At 32.9% G+C, this 19,430-nt stretch overlaps 3 protein-coding genes across 3 annotated transcripts in view; 1 reads left to right on the forward strand and 2 right to left on the reverse strand.

Moving 5' to 3' along the window:
- pico (ras-associated and pleckstrin homology domains-containing protein pico) overlaps positions 1 to 19,430 on the forward strand; it is a 477,116-nt gene that overhangs the window by 208,217 nt on the left and 249,469 nt on the right.
- LOC111509346 (uncharacterized) lies at positions 1,623 to 3,805 on the reverse strand. Its single transcript, XM_023165068.2, has 2 exons — positions 3,665 to 3,805; positions 1,623 to 3,584 (listed from the first exon to the last, which is right to left on the reverse strand). Exon 2 carries the CDS (start codon positions 3,558 to 3,560, stop codon positions 2,232 to 2,234), a length of 1,329 nt encoding a protein of 442 aa, XP_023020836.2. The 5' UTR covers positions 3,561 to 3,584; positions 3,665 to 3,805; the 3' UTR covers positions 1,623 to 2,231.
- On the reverse strand, positions 9,885 to 11,083 carry LOC141479966 (RNA-binding protein squid-like). Its single transcript, XM_074169550.1, has one exon. The coding sequence runs from the start codon at positions 10,983 to 10,985 to the stop codon at positions 9,978 to 9,980; it is 1,008 nt and encodes a 335-aa protein (XP_074025651.1). The 5' UTR covers positions 10,986 to 11,083; the 3' UTR covers positions 9,885 to 9,977.

Here is a 19,430-nt window from a genome sequence, read left to right on the forward strand (position 1 = left end):
ATTAGGATGTTGCCAAGATGTTCGAAGTGAACATTATGAATATTTACTTCATTACGTTTTGCATTACCTTTTAATTTTCAAGTGTATTTTATCGAATTTCGGTAACTACATGATTTCAATTTATTTCATCTCAATTGTTGCAATAAATTTGAAATCTATAACATTTTTGAATAGAGAGTGAAGAGACCTTTCAAACGATATATCACAAACCTATACTTCCCGTTCGGTATTTTTTTAAAATATGTACAGTAACCCAAATAATGAATTTATTCCAGTTGGCTTTTACACACTGTATAGGAACATATGGTGATTATTTCAAAACTGATTGCAAATTACTAAGCACAATACCGTTTATTGTAAGATTTTTACTATAAAGGGCTTTACAAAAACTGCGACACTTGTTTCGCTATACAATAGCTTCCTCAAGCATAAACAAAAGTTTCAAGCATACCTCAAGCATAAACGAAAGTTTATGCTTGAGGAAACTATTGTATAGCGAAACACGTGTCGCGGTTTTTGTAAAATCCTTTATAGTGAAAATCTTACAATAAACGGTATTGATTAGTTTTTTAATATGGATTTTCATCAAGTACCGGCCAGTTATATTCAATTAATTTACTAAGCACTACAAAGAAGTAAGTGTGTTGCATCAGAAATATTCAATAAATTGACGGGATTATCAAAGATTAATGTGTTTTTAATATCATTATATTCGATTAATCGTTTTGGTAATATAAGTAAGTCCACTTTCATCTACAACATGCACAAGTTCATACTTTTGAATGGGTCTTTTTTTTAGGGAACGACATCTGGTTAACAAAAAAATAATTTTTTCTTAAAGAACTTCAGAAAAGACAAACTCGAATCAATATATGAAAATATAAACAATGTTGACCTGTGTGTAATAATCAAGTACAAACAAATTCCTATTCCAAACTAAAATGTTGGTTTCCATCCGAAGTCAATCACACTAATGAATTAATAAATATTGAATTTTGGTAAATTAAGTGGCATCAAATTCTGGCATAATTTATGAATAATTTTCTTCATATATTATTTCTAATAACTCGCCCCTTCCTTGAATTTGAAATTTGTATATGTCTTGCTCTTGGTTGATTTTAGGTATGGAAATCTTCAAATAAATTCAATATTCAAACAATTAGTAGGCAATGATTTTTAACGCCGCGCCGCTTGCAATTATTTCAAATATATTCACGTCAAGCCAATATTGCAGTCAAACATGCCAAATTTCATTATAATCGCCAAAAATATTTCTCAGTAATGAATGAAAACATTATTCAGGTAAAATTTCCATGCATTATTTTCTCATATGAACTTTTATTTTTAAATATGATGAGGAATCTGTCTTTGGCATTGAAGTAATTACTTGTGATGCCTCTGGTATATTTTAAATGAAAGTTCATAGTGACGGTGAATATATGATCATAATTCAAAAAACCTGAAATGAGTGGGTTTTCGAAAGTTGCAAAATTTCAATCAGTTATCGTTTTGAAAATGACTAGGTATTCATTTCGTACAAAAAAGTATAGAGCAATGAGTTGAAAAATTTTGTGTTATCCACCAATATTTAGGACATAATATAGAAAATTAAAATGCGAAAATAGAATAAAAAGTTTTGTAATTATATGAAACATAATATGCTTTGTAAAGTAAGTAAATGACAAGTAAATTATGCACACAAAATATGATGAGATATTTCGATTTCACATTGGAATCAAAGAAGGTTGTAATTTTCTAATATACTGTGTTCGACAACTTCTCGTTATAATAATAATCAATGAACATAATGAAAATTTTTGGAAAAGAAGGGTTTCCTTTTCTACTTATCCATTGATTTATTTCTTTCATTGGAAAATTCCCACATCTTTTTGTACAAGGATGGAGAAACAAAAATCGAAAACCTTTCTTTGCCAACAATTACTCTCACCTAAAAATATACTTCTTTCAATTTATAATACACATATATAGAAACATAAAATCACATTTAATAAAAACTTACGCAGCGATATGAAACTATACTAAGATTCATCGGTCACGAACAAAAACAAAGACAAACATGAATCAATATTCACTGTTACCTAGAGATTGAACAATATTTCGTCGTATAGGTCAGTTGGATATGCGAACCACTATTATATCTCCCGGTACAGTTAATTTATACAAAAAGAGCCTCTATTACACTAATAAACCAATTCCTTTTGGATGAAACTTTACGCATCGTCTTTTTGAAAAAAACGCGGCCCTACATTAGTGCGAATCTGTCTGCCCCGCCTATTCCTTCTTAGGCCTGGTGTTGTACTTTCCTCCAAAGTTTGTTCATTTGACTCCGGCGGCATTTCCTGTCTGTCCGTCGTTGGTGCATCTGGTTGTCCACGACTTTCTGACACAAGATCTGGTCTCATCCGTGGAGGCCGATAGCCTATCGGTGGTATATGTCCTCCCATCGGTGGTCCGTGTCCTCCGACCGATCGTGCATGTCTTTCCGCCGGAAGTCCTCCCATCGGGGGTCCATATCCTTCCATCGGAAGTCCATATCCTCCCATCGTTGATCCATATTCTCTCATCGGGGATGCATATATTACCACTGGTGGTCCATATCCTCCCGTCGGGGGTCCATATCCCACCATCGGTGGTTCATATCTTGCCAACGGAAGTCCTCCCATCGGTGGTCCACATTCTGTCAGAGGCGGTCTACGTCCTCCCACCGGTGGTGCACGTTCTCCCACAAGTAGTGCATGTCCTCCCATCGGTGGTCTATATCTTTCCATCGGTAGTCCATGTTCTCGTATCGGTGGTCGATGTCCTCCTACCGGTAGCCCACGTCCTCTCATAAGTAATCTTTGTTCTCCTAACGGTGGTATACTTCTCACCAGTGGTGATCCATGTCCTCCTATCGGTGGTCCATGTCCTCCTATCGGTGGTGCATGTCCTCCTATCGGTGGTCTATGTCCTCCTATCGGTGGTCCATGTCCTCCTATCGGTGGTCCATGTCCTCCTATCGGTAGTCCATGTCCTCCTATCGGTGGTCCATGTCCTCCTATCGGTGGTCCATGTCCTCCCACCGGTAGCCCACGCCCTCTCATAGGTAATCTTTGCTCTCCTAACGGTGGTATACGTCTCACCAGAGGTGATCCATGTCTTAACATTGGAGGTCCATGTCCTCCCGTCGGTCTTATCTTTGGTAATCCATGGCTCACCAATGGTAGGTCCCGTCCCATCAATGGTTGTCCACATCCCACCGGTGGGGGTCCACATCCTGCTGGTGGTAGTCCAGAACCCCATAGCGGATACCCAAATTCATCCAGCCTTAGTGGATTTTCTTCTAGCCTTGCTGCATTTCTTTCCTGCGGTAATCTGTGTCCGTCTAACAGTCGTCCATGACTTGTCTGTGGTAATATGTTTCTTCCAAGCAGTGGATTGTTAGGAGGTGGTCCACGTTGCTCCTGCGATGATAGCTGTCTCGTCAAGATTTCTTCGACCCTCATGTTGCCTGTGCTCCTGTTCATGTTTCCTCTGCCCATTCCTGGTCTTTGGTGCATTCTCGTTACCTCCACTCTTGTACCCTTAATAATTTGAAATCGATTTTTCAACAAAGTATTTACAGTTTCTTCTAATTTGAATATGATGGTACAAAATTTCTCACCGTTGTCCGGCCTATAAACTTCCAAAATCTCTCCAAACTTTCCAAAATGTGATCTGATATCAGCAATGGTGTGTTCTGCTGTTAGACCAGAAACATATAATTCACTAATATGGTTTGCAATTATTTTGTGGTGAATTTTTCTTCCGTCGATAATATGTGCACTAACCTCTCCTGCTTTTTTTAATGCGTTAGAAGATGCGAAATAGATGAATGCGAATCCTTTTGATTGTCCAGTCGTATGAGTTTGTAGGCTTACGTTTACTTTACCATATCTTCCAAAGTAATTCATTAATTCTGTTACTCTGGTACTCCACTTCAGATAGCTAACGAATAATACCCTTTCAGTGTAATAGTTCGTAAAACTATCATTAGCAGCTGGGTTATCTTCTTGAGAAGTTCCTGGATCTGAAGACATAACTTCTTAGGATTCAAAGGTCCATTTGAATCAACTGGTGACTTATTCAATCAACAACTAAAGCTAGTTAATCGGAAGTGAAAAATTACCTCTTATAGAGATAGCATTCTACAATCTACAGATCACATATTCTTAGAAATGGTAGGTTTATTTACTTCTTTCGAATATAGATATCAGAACGACCACACAGACAATACAAACACGAGTGTGTTGATTTATAAAAAGTCACATTGAACAAAAAACCGATAAGATTTGAAACAGGACTCGGATAGCTTGTACCCATTAACTACAGTGTGAGTCCTTGTAATTTCAAACGCAGAAGACAATATGGCTTAAATCGATTGAAGCATTGAGCAAAGTTGAAGCAGCTGGCGATCATATTATTGACGGCAAAAAGTTGATCCCAAAAAGGCAAAGGGTAGAAGGGGCATAATATTCGTTGGCGGATTAACTGCTGAGCTTTCAGATGACGACATCAAATCTCAATTCGCACAGTTTGGAGCCATAGCAGAAACTCAGGTGCCGTTCGACAAAGTTAAAAAAATCAAAGAAAAGGATGTTAATATGAAGAGAGTCAATTCTAATCAAATGAGTGTACCAATGATGGGGGGACGAGGAGGCCGTGGTGGTGTGCATAAAGGTCGCTGTGGTGTGAGAGGAGGCCGGGATGGCAGAAGAGGTTTTTGGGGGACCGGGTTTTGACAATGGCCAACAGGGGTTCGGTAACAGCTATGGAAATGACGGTGGATACGGACTCTGAACATGAAAATTAGTAAAAAAAAATTCAATCATAATTATCTCTAGACAACAAAACAGCAAAAAAATGTTTCAAAAATATTGAATTTCTCTATTCTTTTAAAACAATTTAATAAACAAATCACGTAAAAAATTCATATCCTATGTTAATAACTGCCATTGTTCAATGTGAAAACAGACATAGCTAAATATCAATTGAAAAAACAAATTTTATCAACAATTTTTAGATATTTAATTTTGCATTAGTTATGAAAAATCATGATTAACAAATTAATACATTTTTATGAACTTTTATCGCAGGATCGTATGAAGTATATTTATATATCAAAAGGGCTCCACGAAGTTTAAAATTTATAGGCCAATTATTTATACCTTTTATCCCATTATTTATGCCAACGGAGATTGGGAAAAAATTTGTTAGTTAACAATTGAATAACTTTTCGAAAAATGGTGATGAAACTTTTTTTTTTCTACGGACTCGATTCATTCAAATGTTAAGAAGATACTAGATTTTTTCAAATCTTTAAAATGACATTTTATATTATAAAAAAATTATTTCTTTCGGTAAACTCTCTTTAGAGGCAGCGCGCCGTAACAGCCCTATTTTCAACGTCAAATTAAAATTATAAATAATCGAGATAGAGTTTCGGGATTCCATTCTTTTTCATCGGAAATTTCCTCCTCTTTAACGAGCTCTTTTCAAAATTGCTCAAATATTAATATTTTTTGAGTTATTAACGAAAAACTAAATACCATTTTTTTAAGCTATTTTGTTAATAACACTTGCAATTTTTCACCTGCACCAAAATCCTTCAAAAACATTTTTCTAGAGGTGATTCCGAATCGAATGAGCTATTGCTCATATTTTCAGGACCTTTATCTCTATTTTTCATGTTTTTGAACTTGTTGATTAGACTAAATATTTTTGTCTCATTTATAGTTCTTCTCGTAACCAATAGTTTTTTCAACTAGATTTGGGAAACAGACATGACGAAGAAGGAGGATTATTTTTTAATTAGTGAAGCATATACCCAATTCATCAAAAATGTTGATACTGAATTTCTAATTATATTCAATGGAAAATTGAAAATATAATCGACTTTTCTTTTTAATATCTCAATTTAGAATTTTTTGCACATAACTCGTTATGAATATTAAAATATTAAAAGCGGCCTTTGATATTATCAGCTTGTATTTTTACATTACTCTTCAAAAATATCAATTTTTATGGTACTATACTTATGAAAACACACGAAAATTATATCATAACACCATCAAATGATTGGTTCGACTCGGAGAAAAATATAGCTACTTTTTCAGTACGATCAGAATTTGTTCATTGGTCATTTCAAATTTATATGCTACGAGAATATCCGAAGGAAATATGTTGATTGGAGGTCTCAGTAAAATTTAGGTGTCCTACTGAAAAAAAAATTGCAAGTCGATTTTAAATGTATGTTTTCGCTATTCTCTATCCCTTGTTCAACTAACAGGTTTCAGTGAATTGAAAGAAGTATATTCATGGAGACATTAGGTTTCTTTCTAAAGGAGAAAAAAAAAGCAATTGAGTTCAAAATATACTGTTTGCAAATATGTGTAGATCATGCATGGAAGTTGCGTGTGGATACCAACTGAAAGAAAAAACCTTCCTGCAACAATTAGTTTCACATGAACATTGAATTACCCTAAAGAAAGTGTACTTTCCAAACAATCGTCACATTTCATCTATAATACCTATATCTACATAAGCCACTTACCAAGACGTTTCTTATCCTTAAGAAAAGAAAATACATATACAATTGAGACTGGAAGTTTTTTTTTATTAATTTGGAGAGATAAGAGTTCAAAATTTTCGTGTGTAGAATCGAGTTGCTTTTATGTTAAAAATAATAACTCAGTATGTTATTTTTATTTCAGTTGAATGACCCAGAAGAAAAGAAATAATAGGATTCATTAAAATATGTTCACTATATTTTTTGAACTGTATGAACGAAAATATCTTAGAACTTACAGCCCCTCCTGCGATGACAGCTTTTTACAAAAGTGTCTTGTCAACTTGAGAATAGAGATGGAGCCTCTATTTTGATATGTATTCAACATATACAGAGATCAATACTGAATCTTCAAACTATTTGATAACTTGAAACTGTTTGCCCTTGTTTTTACGATTCAGTTCTTCAGAAAGAGCTTTTAATATTAGTAAATACTTTCGTAGGTTTTTGACAACAGCCTATTTTTTATTGAAATGGAGTTGAAAGAAATTTCGTCATTTTCAACACTCTTTATCAATCTCAGTTTCTGAAGTAAATGTTTATGTGTGGTTATTTAAGAAGTACAGCTGAATATAGGTATACTCGTATATAGGTATTCTCGTATATGTATAATCGGTTTGCCTCGAAAATAAATATACTTTTCGATTATGCACAGAATTTAATTGACGAGTCACATTTCGTATGCAATAAAAAATTTCGAACGAGATTTGTTTATTCATGTTATCTTTCAATTTTGAAGTGATTTACTCAAAGAAAATATCTGAAAATAGATTTGCGAATATTTATATTTGCGTTTCTCTGTGCCGTGTATGAATGTTTAATATTCAAATTGGGTATACAGGGTTGAATACGGTTCAATAATAACTTGAAAAATACAAATGATCAAAGTTAGTTAGTACCCACAATCGTCTTCGGGTCATAACTGTTATCACCCGAAGATGATTGTGGATTCTAACAATCGAAACTTTTAATTTTAATTTTTAATGTTTTTGTTAATATTTTTTAATTTTCAGCTTGTATTAATATTTCTATTTTTTTTATTTTTTTTTTTGGTTGTTGCTTGTATGTTATTTCTTTGTAATTTCAGTTTCTTGTCTAATAAAATTGTTATTTTTCAGTTAATCTTTTTAATTTTTTTACAGATTCTTTCAAGGATTTCAAATCAATTTATATTATATTAGACAGTGGAAGTCTGAACTGATGAAATACACCAGGAAACATTGTCAACCACCTTCAAACAAATAAAAGAGATTTACATTTTTTACAGAATAGATTATTTAATCATAATCATTTTCAAAGAAAAGATACATATACGTTGGATTTGAGTATAGTATGTCTCAAAAACCACAACAATTTATATTAAGAACCCTAAAATTGTTGAATATAGTGATAATTTTTTGAATGAAAACGTAAAGAGCTGTAATACTGAAGATCGTATGGTTACTGTAAACACTTATGTGAACATGAAAAAGATATACATTTTTTACAGAATATAACATTTAATCATGATAAATTTCGAATGAAAGATACATATACGTTGGATTTGAGTATAGCATGTTTTAAAAACCATACTACAATTTATATTAAGAACCCTCACATTGTTGAATATAGTGATAATTCTTTTGAATAAAAATATCAAGAGCTGTAATAGTAAAGGTAGTATGGTTACTCTGTACACTTATATGAACATGAAAAAGATATTGATTTTTTTACAGAATAGAACATTCGATCAAAATAAATTTAAAAAAAGATACATATACTTTGAATTTGAGCATAGCATGTCATAAAAACCACACTACAATTCATTAGGAACATTGTTGAATATAGTGATAATTTTTTTGAATAAAAATGTAAAGAGCTGTAATAATAATGGTAGCATGGTTACTATAAAATTGAATTTGTTTTCTTTTATGTAAAAGTAGTAAATACGTGTAAAGGAGCTAAGACCTTTTACGTCCCTTCTAGAATTCATTCAGTGAGGATTCTCATAAATGTTGCGTCATTTCTGAATTTATTAATGGATTGATACGGTTCAACAAAGATAAAAACACGTAAAAATTAAATTTAAGATACTATATAAGGAATATATTACATAAAACATAGAATATAAAGAGACTTTGCGATAACGATTGAAAGTTCCCATAACAAAAATTAATTACAACCTGCAACGCTTTTTGTATGCAAGAATATTTAGAAAAAAGCCTCCTTCGGAGATGTCATATGATATTGATAATTTTATTAGTCTTCAGAAACACACAGTTTTTAGACACGTCGAATGAATTTCTAAAATAAGTTCGAGAGGACAAGATGCATCAATACAGTTTTTAAAAAATGCTTGCAGGATCATTAGATTTACGAAACAAAAATAAGTTTATAAGATAAAATTCCAATCTTATAAAAATTGACTAAAATGTAAAGCCATGAGTATTTTACAAATTATAAATGAAGTAACTGACATAGTTGAGTGCAAGTTCAGAAGGTGATCACAAAAGTGATTTTTTTTTCTTGAATAACTTCGAAAAATTGATCAATTTCATATAATGGATGTTCGGTTAATATTTTCTTCAATAAGTTTTTGAATCATCTGAATGGCAAGTTATGAAATTCGACAGATAATCTAGTGTATAGCTTAGATCCTATATTATCTGTTCTTTTCAAACTATTGCCGTTATTTTGAGTTTTACAAATATTGGTCGACACTTTCTATCATAATTGACAAAGATTATGCTACTCACTGCAGATTTTTGAATGACAAATATGCTATCAAGACATACCTTTGATGCATTACTACAAGAGATTATGTCATACCTAAGGACTGAATGAATAGTAGGATTAGTAAATGAAATTAAAGATTTCGTAATGTATACATAGTCCTAGAAATATTTTTGACAACACTTATATTCCATATCAGCCAAAATGAAACATTCATATAAATAATTTGGTTCATCTAACCATGCGGAACGTACTCGCAAAAAATGGCAAACAAGAATTATATTACCTGTTACCTGTTCAGAACTCTCATGAATAACTTCCTTCTTAATCAGATATCGACTTGGAACTGAAAGCTAGCGAAAGTTTGATACCTTCTATTGAATTTGAGCATAGCATGTCTTAAAAATCACCCTACAAATTATATTGAGAACCCTCTCCATCTTGAATATAAGATAGTGGCAATTCTTTTGAATGAAAATATAAGAAGCTGCACTAGTAGTGGTATTATGGCTACTACAAACATATATATGAACATGATTTTGAGAGAGAAAGATATTCAGTTTTTATATAGAATAGAAAATTTAATCACACAATCACAGAAAAGATACACAAGCAAAATAAATTAAATAACATTTGAGAGAAATATTAGAGGCGTCCTTCAGTATGGTTGGTACCTTTGGCTATAGCCCCCAAAACCAGCCCCTCCATAGTAGTCAAAAGCCGGTCCGTATCCACCGGCATTTTCATAGCCGCTGCCGAACCCTTGTTGGCCATAATTGAAGTCCGGTCCTCCAAAACCTGCTCTGCCACCTCTGCCTCCCCACACACCACCGCGACCTCCTTGTACACTCCCGCGACCTCCTTGCACACCCCCGCGACCTCCTTGCACACCCCCGCGACCTCCTTGCACACCCCCGCGACCTCTTTGCACACCACCTCGGGCTCCTCGACCCCCCATCATTGGTCCACTCATTTGATTGGAATTGGCTCTCTTTATATCGATTTCTATACCTTTAATTGTTTGTTTCGGGCTTTTCATCAAGTCTCTAACTACTTGCTCGGATTCGTAAATTATGAAACAAAATCCTTTTCTTTGGTTTTTTACCTTGTCGAACGGCATCTGAGTGTCTGCTATGGTTCCAAACTGCGCGAAATGACATTTGATGTCGTCATCGGTAATCTCATTCGTTAATCCACCAACGAATATTTTGCCCTTTCTACCCTTTGCTTTTTTGGGGTCAACTTTCTTGCCGTTGATAATATGGTCGCCAGCTGCTTCCACTTTGCTCAATGCTTCAACCGATTTGAACACGATGAAAGCGAAGCCTCTTGACCGTCCCGTAACGGGATCTGTTGTAATTTTGATATGTTCAATCTCACCGTACTGTCCAAAGTGCTCACGTAATTCTTTTTCACCGGTTTGGAAATGCATTCCTCCGACGAATAATTTCCTGGCGTCAGCATTACCACTATCGACTGTTGGAGGGTCATTTGAAGCAGAAATATCTGCACCAACAGAAGCAGAAACAAATGCGCTATCAGAAGCAATATCTGCGCTTACAGAAGAAGAATTATCTGCTTTAACAGTAGCAGGAATATCAGAGCCACCGGTATCACCTTGGAAATCACAGTTTTGTTGTACTTGTTCAACCGAAGACACATTCATGGTCGATGATTATGATGGAGAAATACTTGTCTGTGAACTATAAACTGAACTTCACCTGAGACTGGTCAAATAAATCTGAACACTACTATGAAAATATAGTAAAGTTACCTCCTTTATATGAAATAAATCAGGTAAATCATCAAGTATGCCAACTTAAATCCCCATTTATCTCAGGTCAGGAATACCAAGCCGTCCGGTGAATACTACACATTTACAATTCTCGATCATTTATATGACAGTTGTTGTTGTATCCGAACTTATGATTAAACTCGTATTCGACAATTATAGTTCTAATGAGTATGTGTTACAGACAGTAGGTTCAAGAATAACCCCATCCAAATCTCATTCAAAAAATGACGTAGTTCGTTTCTTTTCCGAATATCAAAAATTTCAAGATCCCCTTTGAAAAAAATACTGGTATTTGAGATTGAAAGAGACCTTCAAGAAATAACTCGATTTCCTAAACATTGAACTTTGTGATGCTTTTGCCATTTCAAATTTCAATTTCAAATTTCAAAATGCAGCAGGATAGATAGTATAGATTACATGTATAAGCTACTGCATTTCAAATGACTATTTCACATGTTTCCAAATGTGTCATTGTTGAAATAACCACGGGAACTCATAACATTTTTATTATCTAGAAAAATGTGCAACAGTTTTGGTCGGATACATAAACAGTTGGACAAAAGTTATGAAAACTCTAAGATCATAGACAAGAAATACCTAGTTTTTTTTGTAACATACTCGAAAACTATTGACGATAGATGATTTTTAAGGAGAGAATATAGTTTAAGAAAAATTTGCGAATTTTTTTCTGGTAATTTGCTTCTCTATTTTCAACCTGTTATTGAACAGTATAAAAATATTTTTTATCGCGATGGCAGGTATAACATTGTTTCGCGGAACCCTATTTCCAACAATATATGAAAAGTTCCAATCACATTCTTTTAACGATATTTTTTTTGTTGTGGACACAATATTTTATAATGTTTTTTTGGGTTCATAACTTTCCACAATCAGAAAAAATAAAAGTTAAATCAATAGAGAATCTATAGAATAGTAGTAAAGGTCAAACTGAAAAGTTCACCCCGAAAAGTTACTGCTTTACTGACTTTTCAGAAGAAATTACAACTATCACAGTTTGGGGCGAGATTTTAATAGTGAATACAGATTTTGAAAATGGAAAAGTATTGTTTTCCGAAACGTTAACCACTTAAGTAAGCTAAGTATCAATATTTAATTTTTCAATAAGTTTTTTCAATGTGTAGGCTAAGTTTATGAATACGACAAGTTACTGGTTAGTTGGACTTTCCTGTAGTTTATATTACGCAGTAACTTTTCAGGGTAAACTTCTCAGTTTGCCCTTCACTACAATTCTGCAGATTCTCTATTGATTTAGCTTTAATATTTTCAGATTGTGGAAGGTTATACACCCAAAAAAAAACAGTGTACAATTCCAATCCTAGAGTCGATATTTTTAACCGAAATTTCCTTTATTTCGCATACGGAGGCTCATTGCTATCTGGACTTTTACTTATGAAATACTTATCAAATTAATACTGCAATTGATAAGTATATCTGAAATTTTCCTAACTGTGGGATTTGACGAATGTCTGCTAGTAAAGACTACTTTTTCCGTTAAAAATCTGGTGAATTTTCGAAAAAATGGCGTTAAAATCAGTGTGAGTCACATCGAGCTTCCATAAGTTTGAGATGAAGCAGTTGGGTATCAAAAATGTTTCGTGTGAATGTTTCAGAACCAGTACAATGGGCTATCTATTTTACCACTGTATATTTTACCAATATACGGTGTAACAAATAGAAGCATGTAAAATCTTGTTGTCAAATTCACCTGTGAAGGTAAACAAGAAGTAATATTGAACGAAATCAGTTTTTGTGAAGAAAAAATCAGCTTTTATCAAACTTCTTTCGGTATTTTCACCTTCCACCATATGAAACATTTTGAAATGGTAATGTTAAACTTTATACACGTGTAGAAAGGCCAACCTTTTCAGTTCACCCCGCCAACAACACGCAGTAAATTATCAGGGTGAACTTAAAAGTTTGTCGTTTTTTCACGTGTATGAAATTCTCCATTAAAATTTTCATATTTTTCAGATTGTGGAAGGGAAAAATACCCGAAGAAGGTCGAAAAAAATATACAAATTTCGACATGGGTAATTATAAGAAAAAACCGTCTTGTAAAATAGATAATTTTAGCTACATGCTTTCATATATCATATATATTGTTTAATGTAATACATTGATGTAGGATTGATTTATTATGAAGTGCATTTTCTTTTTTTTTTGAAAATATGTTCTCAATATCAATTTATTTTACCTACATGAACTACTGAACTATTTTATAACAGTTACTTGTTATTTTCTCCGTTTCTTTCCCATGCTAGATTAAAATGATACATATGCCGATTTATAGATTATCAAAGTTTTGAGAAAGTCTAAATATCAAACTGTTAATCTTCCTAGATTTTCATTTGATGAGAGAAGAGCTCTAAATTTTTTCGTGGGTTTATGGGAGTTGCTATTAGTTTATTAGGGATAATTCAATATGTTATGATTAACTGATATAAAACGAATTGTATATTCACAAAAATAATATATTTTTTTCTAATATTTTTTCACTTCAATGCATAAGACAGTATTCACTGGAATAACTTGAAATTTATAGCCTGTTTCTCTTAAAGGTATTCGCATCCTAATTTGATTTGAAAAACAGAAATGGTCAGGGGTCAAATTTCGATTTTTTTTAACAAACTGCATAAAAATTGGTGCTGCTGAATTTCCACTGTAATTTTTGTAAAAACATATTCAACATCCTTTCTGCTAATGTTATTCTAGAATTTCTTTGAACTATAATAGAAATAGGTATTCGTAATCCCTTAATTCTTAGGATAATCACTTCACTAGCAGAAAGTTCTGTACAGTTCATGAAATTGTTAATGGGAAGGGATTATAGTCCTGACCTGACCAATTTCCAACCAGGGGTGAATATGGGATTTTGTTTTAAGGGCTTTAGATATCGCTGAACATTCTTTGAGTAGTTGAAAAGCTTTAATTCTTGCTCTTCGATCCCGCATATTGTCAGGTGCAAATGGTATTTACATTGGAATATCCCAGAAAAAATATCTTGATTGTTGAAAATTATTGAAAAACCATCGACGATAAAAATATTTTATCAAAAGAAAATTGCAAGAAGGGTTTTCCGTCAATATCAAATACTTTGAGAAAATCATAATATCATCTCATACACAAAAATCTTACAAAAAAAAACTTTTCAAGTTGATTTCTCGTAAAATTAGCCTGTTGAAAACTTTTCTTTTAGAGCTCAACCCTACGAAGTTATCAACTCGCTGAATTTTTGTGGAATTTTAATAATTCAAGATTCAAGCAATAACAAAATTTATGAAAGTTGACGTATTTCCATAAAAATTAGAGAACTTTCAATTTACTTACATACTTCTGTTTTTGTTTCAAAGAATTAATGCGCAGAATACAACATCTACAGATCGGGAAAGAACGGTATTGGCTTTCTAAATCTGCATATTCTCCCGTTTTAGTATCTACAAATCAGTTATGTAACTTTTTCCACAAAAAATTCAAAATGTTATGGTAATTAAAAATATTCATATTCATGGTTGAAATTAAGTTGAAATCTTCATTTCGATTATCAGATTTCACGATTATTCAAGAGAAAATTGAAATTGATGAAGTAGAGAAGAATCTTTTCTCCTGGCATATTTTTAAAAGATGTTGGAAAAGAGTTTTGACTACCTTTCTAGATAGTCAATTTCTATTTTGGAAGATCCTATTCAGGATAATTCTTGGGGTAATTATACCTGAATGACAGGTTTGTAAACTTTACCTGAACTAGTAGTTCGATTTTGTAATTTCCTCACGATTCAAATCCCCCGAACATTTTTGTCTAATTTATAGTTCTTCTCGTAACCAATAGTTTTTTATCTAGATTTGGGAAACAGACATGACGATGAAGGAGGATTATTTTCAATTAGTGAAGCATATACCGAATTCATCAAAAAATATTGATACTGAATTTCTAATTATATTCAGTGGAAATTTATAGAATATAATCGACTTTTGTGTTTCTCAATTTAGAATTTTTTTTTACATATCTCATCATGAATATTACAATATTCAAAGCGGTCTTTTATATTATCAGCTTGTATTTTTTCATGGAGATACAAAGTCTTTATTTTTTTTATTTTACTTTACATTGCTTTTCAAAAATGTCAATTATCATGGTGAACTACTTATGAAAACACGAACAGTACATCAAAACAAATTCAAACATTTTCATTTGTTCATTGGTCATTTCAAATTTGTATACTACGAGAATATCCTAAGGAAAACTGTTGATTCGAGTTCTCATTAAAATTGAGGTGTCCTACTGAAAAAAAAAACCATTGCAAGTCGATTTTAAATTTATTTTTACGCTATTTTCTATCCCTTGTATAACTAACTGGTTTCAGTGAAATAAAAGGAGTATATTTATGGAGATATGAGGTTTTTTTCGAGGAGGAATAAAGTAATTGAGTTCAAAATATACTGTTTACAAATATGTGTAGATCATGCATAGAAGTTGCATTCAGATATCAACTGAAAGAATAAGCCCACCTGCAACAACTACTTAATGATATTAATAATAATAATAATAATAATCGTCTTTATTGTTACCCAGCTGTAGTTACATACAAATATTTAAATAAATTAGAGAGCTAGTTGCTGACATAACAAAAGGCGAAGTTCAACTTAGTTAGCACAAGTGCTACTGAGTTGTCTAAACATTAAATTACACTACAGAAAAAGTACTTTCGAAACAATCGTCACATTTCATCTTTAATTCAGTATGTTATTTTTATTTCAGTTGAATGATCCAAAAGAAAAGAAATAATAGGATTCATTAAAATATATTCACTACACTTTTTTGAAGTGAATGAACGAAAATATCTTCAAACTTATAGCCTCTCCTGCTATAACAGCTTTTTACAGAAGTGTCTCGTCAACTTGAGAATAGAGCTGGAGCCTCTATTTTGAAATGTATTCAGCATATACAGAGATTGATTCTGAATCTTCAAACTATTTGATAACTTGACTCTGTTTGCCCTTGCTTTTTGATTTAGTTCTTCAGAAAAGAGTTTTAAATATTAGTATACTTTCAAGTCAGTTTTTGATAACAGCTTATTTTTCAATGAAAATGAGTTGGAAGAAGTTTCATCATTTTCAACACTTTTTATCGATCTCAGTTTGTGAAGTAAATTTTTATGTGTGGAAATTCAAGAAATACAGTTTAGTATAGGTACACTCATATAGGTATGTATAATCGGTTCGTCTCGGAAAAAAATGTACTTTTCAATTATGCACAGAATTTGATTGACGAGTCACATTTCGTATGCAATAAAAAATTTCGAACGAGATTTGTTATCTTTCAATTATGAAATGCTTTACTCAAATAACTGAAAATGGATTTGTGAATATTTATATTCGCGTTTTTCTATGCCGTGTATAAATGTTTAATTTTTAAATTAATTGGGTAAACAGGGTTGAATACGTTTTAATAATAACTTAAAAAATACATGAAGGAAGTATAGAAACGGGGATGTTCAAAATGCTGGCGAATATCGAAACGTAAATATTCAAGTCTAATTAGGCAGTGTGGTAAATGAGAAAAATGATGTAAGATCCAATAAAGAATGTATAGAGCACTTTCAATAAAAATTACTGGATGTTCGAATAGAAAAAATACATCTCCAACTTGCCACTCTTTTTGTTTGTTAAAATATTCACAAATATGACCGCCATCTTCAGTGTTAGCGTATTGGTTTATGCATTGATGAAAATTGAAATTTTGAAATGTGTACAACGTAGTATCGATTCCCTTTTATAGGCTGTTTACGTTAAGAGAATTACGTCATTTTTAGTAATTTTGTATAACCAACATAACAACGTTAAAATTCCCAGGAAATGCGTTCACAGCAATGAAACTAGTAACATTTCATTTTGTAAATTGCTCAACTGATAGAAAAATTTCAGGCATTGCCGAATCGAAAAAAACTCGATAACTGTCAGTCTTTCTTTTCTTTTCAGAACTAATCATATCTTTTGATAAGGCCTGCGTATATTCAATATGCCTAAAGCATTGTCGAAATAGTCCTAACAAATACTAAAAGTGAGTAAGGATAATAGCAATGAAACATACCAACAGTACAAAAAAAATTGAAACTTTGAAATAGTGCACATGTTGGCAACGCCTTAACTTGTCATCTTGTGACGTCATTCTCTTCTGAACGTGAACAACCTATACTCTGCGGTACTAGAATGAAATATTTATACCGTAACACTATTCAAAATTTAAAATCGCGATATTTAAATAATCTAAACTGTTCATTCAATAGGAATTCTTTCGGAAAATTCTTTTCCAATCAAACATCGATTTCGAATTGAAAGCTATCGACTGTTTGATACTTATTATTGAATTTGACATTCTTGAAAATAGTGATGAATCTTTTGAATAGAAATGTAAAGAGCTGTAATAGTAAAGGTCGTATGGTTACTATAAACACTTAAACAAACATGAAATAAATATAAAAAGAAATTGATTTTTTATAGAATATAACATTTAATCATAATAAATTTCAAAGAGAAGATGCATATAAACAATATAGAGTAAATAACATTCGTAGATAGACAGATCAGATATATCAAAGTTTTCTTTTAGTACGGTTGGTACCTTTGGCCGTAGCCCGCAAAACCAGCACCTCCATAGTAGTCATAACCTGGTCCGTATCCACCGGAATTTCCATAACCGTTATCAATCCCCTGTTGGCCATGGTCGAAACCCGACTCTCCAAAACCCCCCTCTGCCACCTCGGCCTCATCGCAAACCACCGCGGCCTCCTTGTACACCATCGCGACCACCTCGGGCTCCTCGTCCCTCCATCACACTGGTCCACTCATTTGGTTAGTATTAGAGTTGGCTCTCTTCACATCGACTTCTTTGCCCTTACTCATTTGTTTTGGATTTTGAATCAAATGTCTAACAACTTTTTCTGATTTGGAGGTTATGAAACAAAAACCTTTCCGTTGGTTTTTTACTTTGTTGAACGGCATCTGGGTTTCTGCTATGGTTCCAAACTGTGTGAAATGAGATTGATGTCATCATCGGTAAGTTCAGCAGTTAATCCACCAACAAAGATTTTGCTCCGTCTGCCCTTTGCCTTTTTGGGGTAAACTTTTTTGCTGTTGATTATATGACCGCCAGCTGCTTCAACTTTGCTCAGTGCTTCAACCGATTTGAACATGATGAAAGCGAAACCTCTTGACCGTCATTTTGGATAGTTCAGCATCGGCAGTCAAACTGTCTACAGGTGTTCGGGCTAGATAAAAAATTTGCGATTAGTGAAATCCGAGAGTGACATTGAATCAGAATTGTGCTTCAAATATAAATATTCGTGAGAGTGCCAAATAAATACATTCTGTTTTATAGTATCATAAAAACATAGATTAGTATCAAGATAAGATAGAATGGAAGAAGCACCGTGCGGTACAGGGCCACCTGATGAAGTGCAAAAAGCACTAACAGAAGATACAGAAAAAAGAAGTCCAAATATGATCGACCTAGACAACAGATATAGGTCATGAGATAAAGGTCCGTATTACGTTTTTGTTGAGCATCAGAATAAAAATATCGGAAGATTGTTTCCCATAAAATTAGGTCATTTTTTGATGGTTCATAACCAATTTAAAGATAACGTACTCGACATCAAATCAGTTGGAATTAATAGGGTTAAAGTTATTTTCTCATTCATTGAAGCAGCCAATGGTCTTATAAATCACAAAACTATCATAATAAACGATACGATTGCAAATATACCCAAATTCTACACCCAGAAAAAGGGGATCATTTGAATGGTGGACACCTTTTCCTCAGAAAAGGATGGCAAAGAGGTTTATGTTGATCGACAAATGATAGTAGTATCCTTCTTGGGAAGTGAACTACCTCCGAATGTACCAATCAATCTAGTAAATGTTATGGTTGAACCATACATTCATCCGGTAGTTCAATGTTTCAAATGTCTGAGATACGGACACACGAACAGACAATGTAAATCCAAACAACTCATCCAGAAAATGGACAATGCCAGGACGAATTATACTGTATGTATTGTAAAAGTAATGATCACACTTCCATATCTGAAAAATTTACTAATTTTTCTCGGCAAAAAAATAAATAATGTCCTAAGAATCGTCTTTATTCAAAGAAGCTGAGTTAATATTCGTTAACCCTTCATACAGTAAGGTCGTTACTAATGATTGATTTTCAATTCTGAATAATCTACAAAATTTTCCCAATTTGCTCCCCACTCAATCAGAGTCATCACATGTCAACTTCGTTCAAAAACCGGT

Source organism: Leptinotarsa decemlineata, unplaced genomic scaffold (assembly GCF_025532065.1).
Source record: "Leptinotarsa decemlineata unplaced genomic scaffold, Ldec_3_MD MMD2_P_RNA_scaffold_5, whole genome shotgun sequence".
Taxonomy (NCBI): Eukaryota; Metazoa; Arthropoda; class Insecta; order Coleoptera; family Chrysomelidae; genus Leptinotarsa; species Leptinotarsa decemlineata.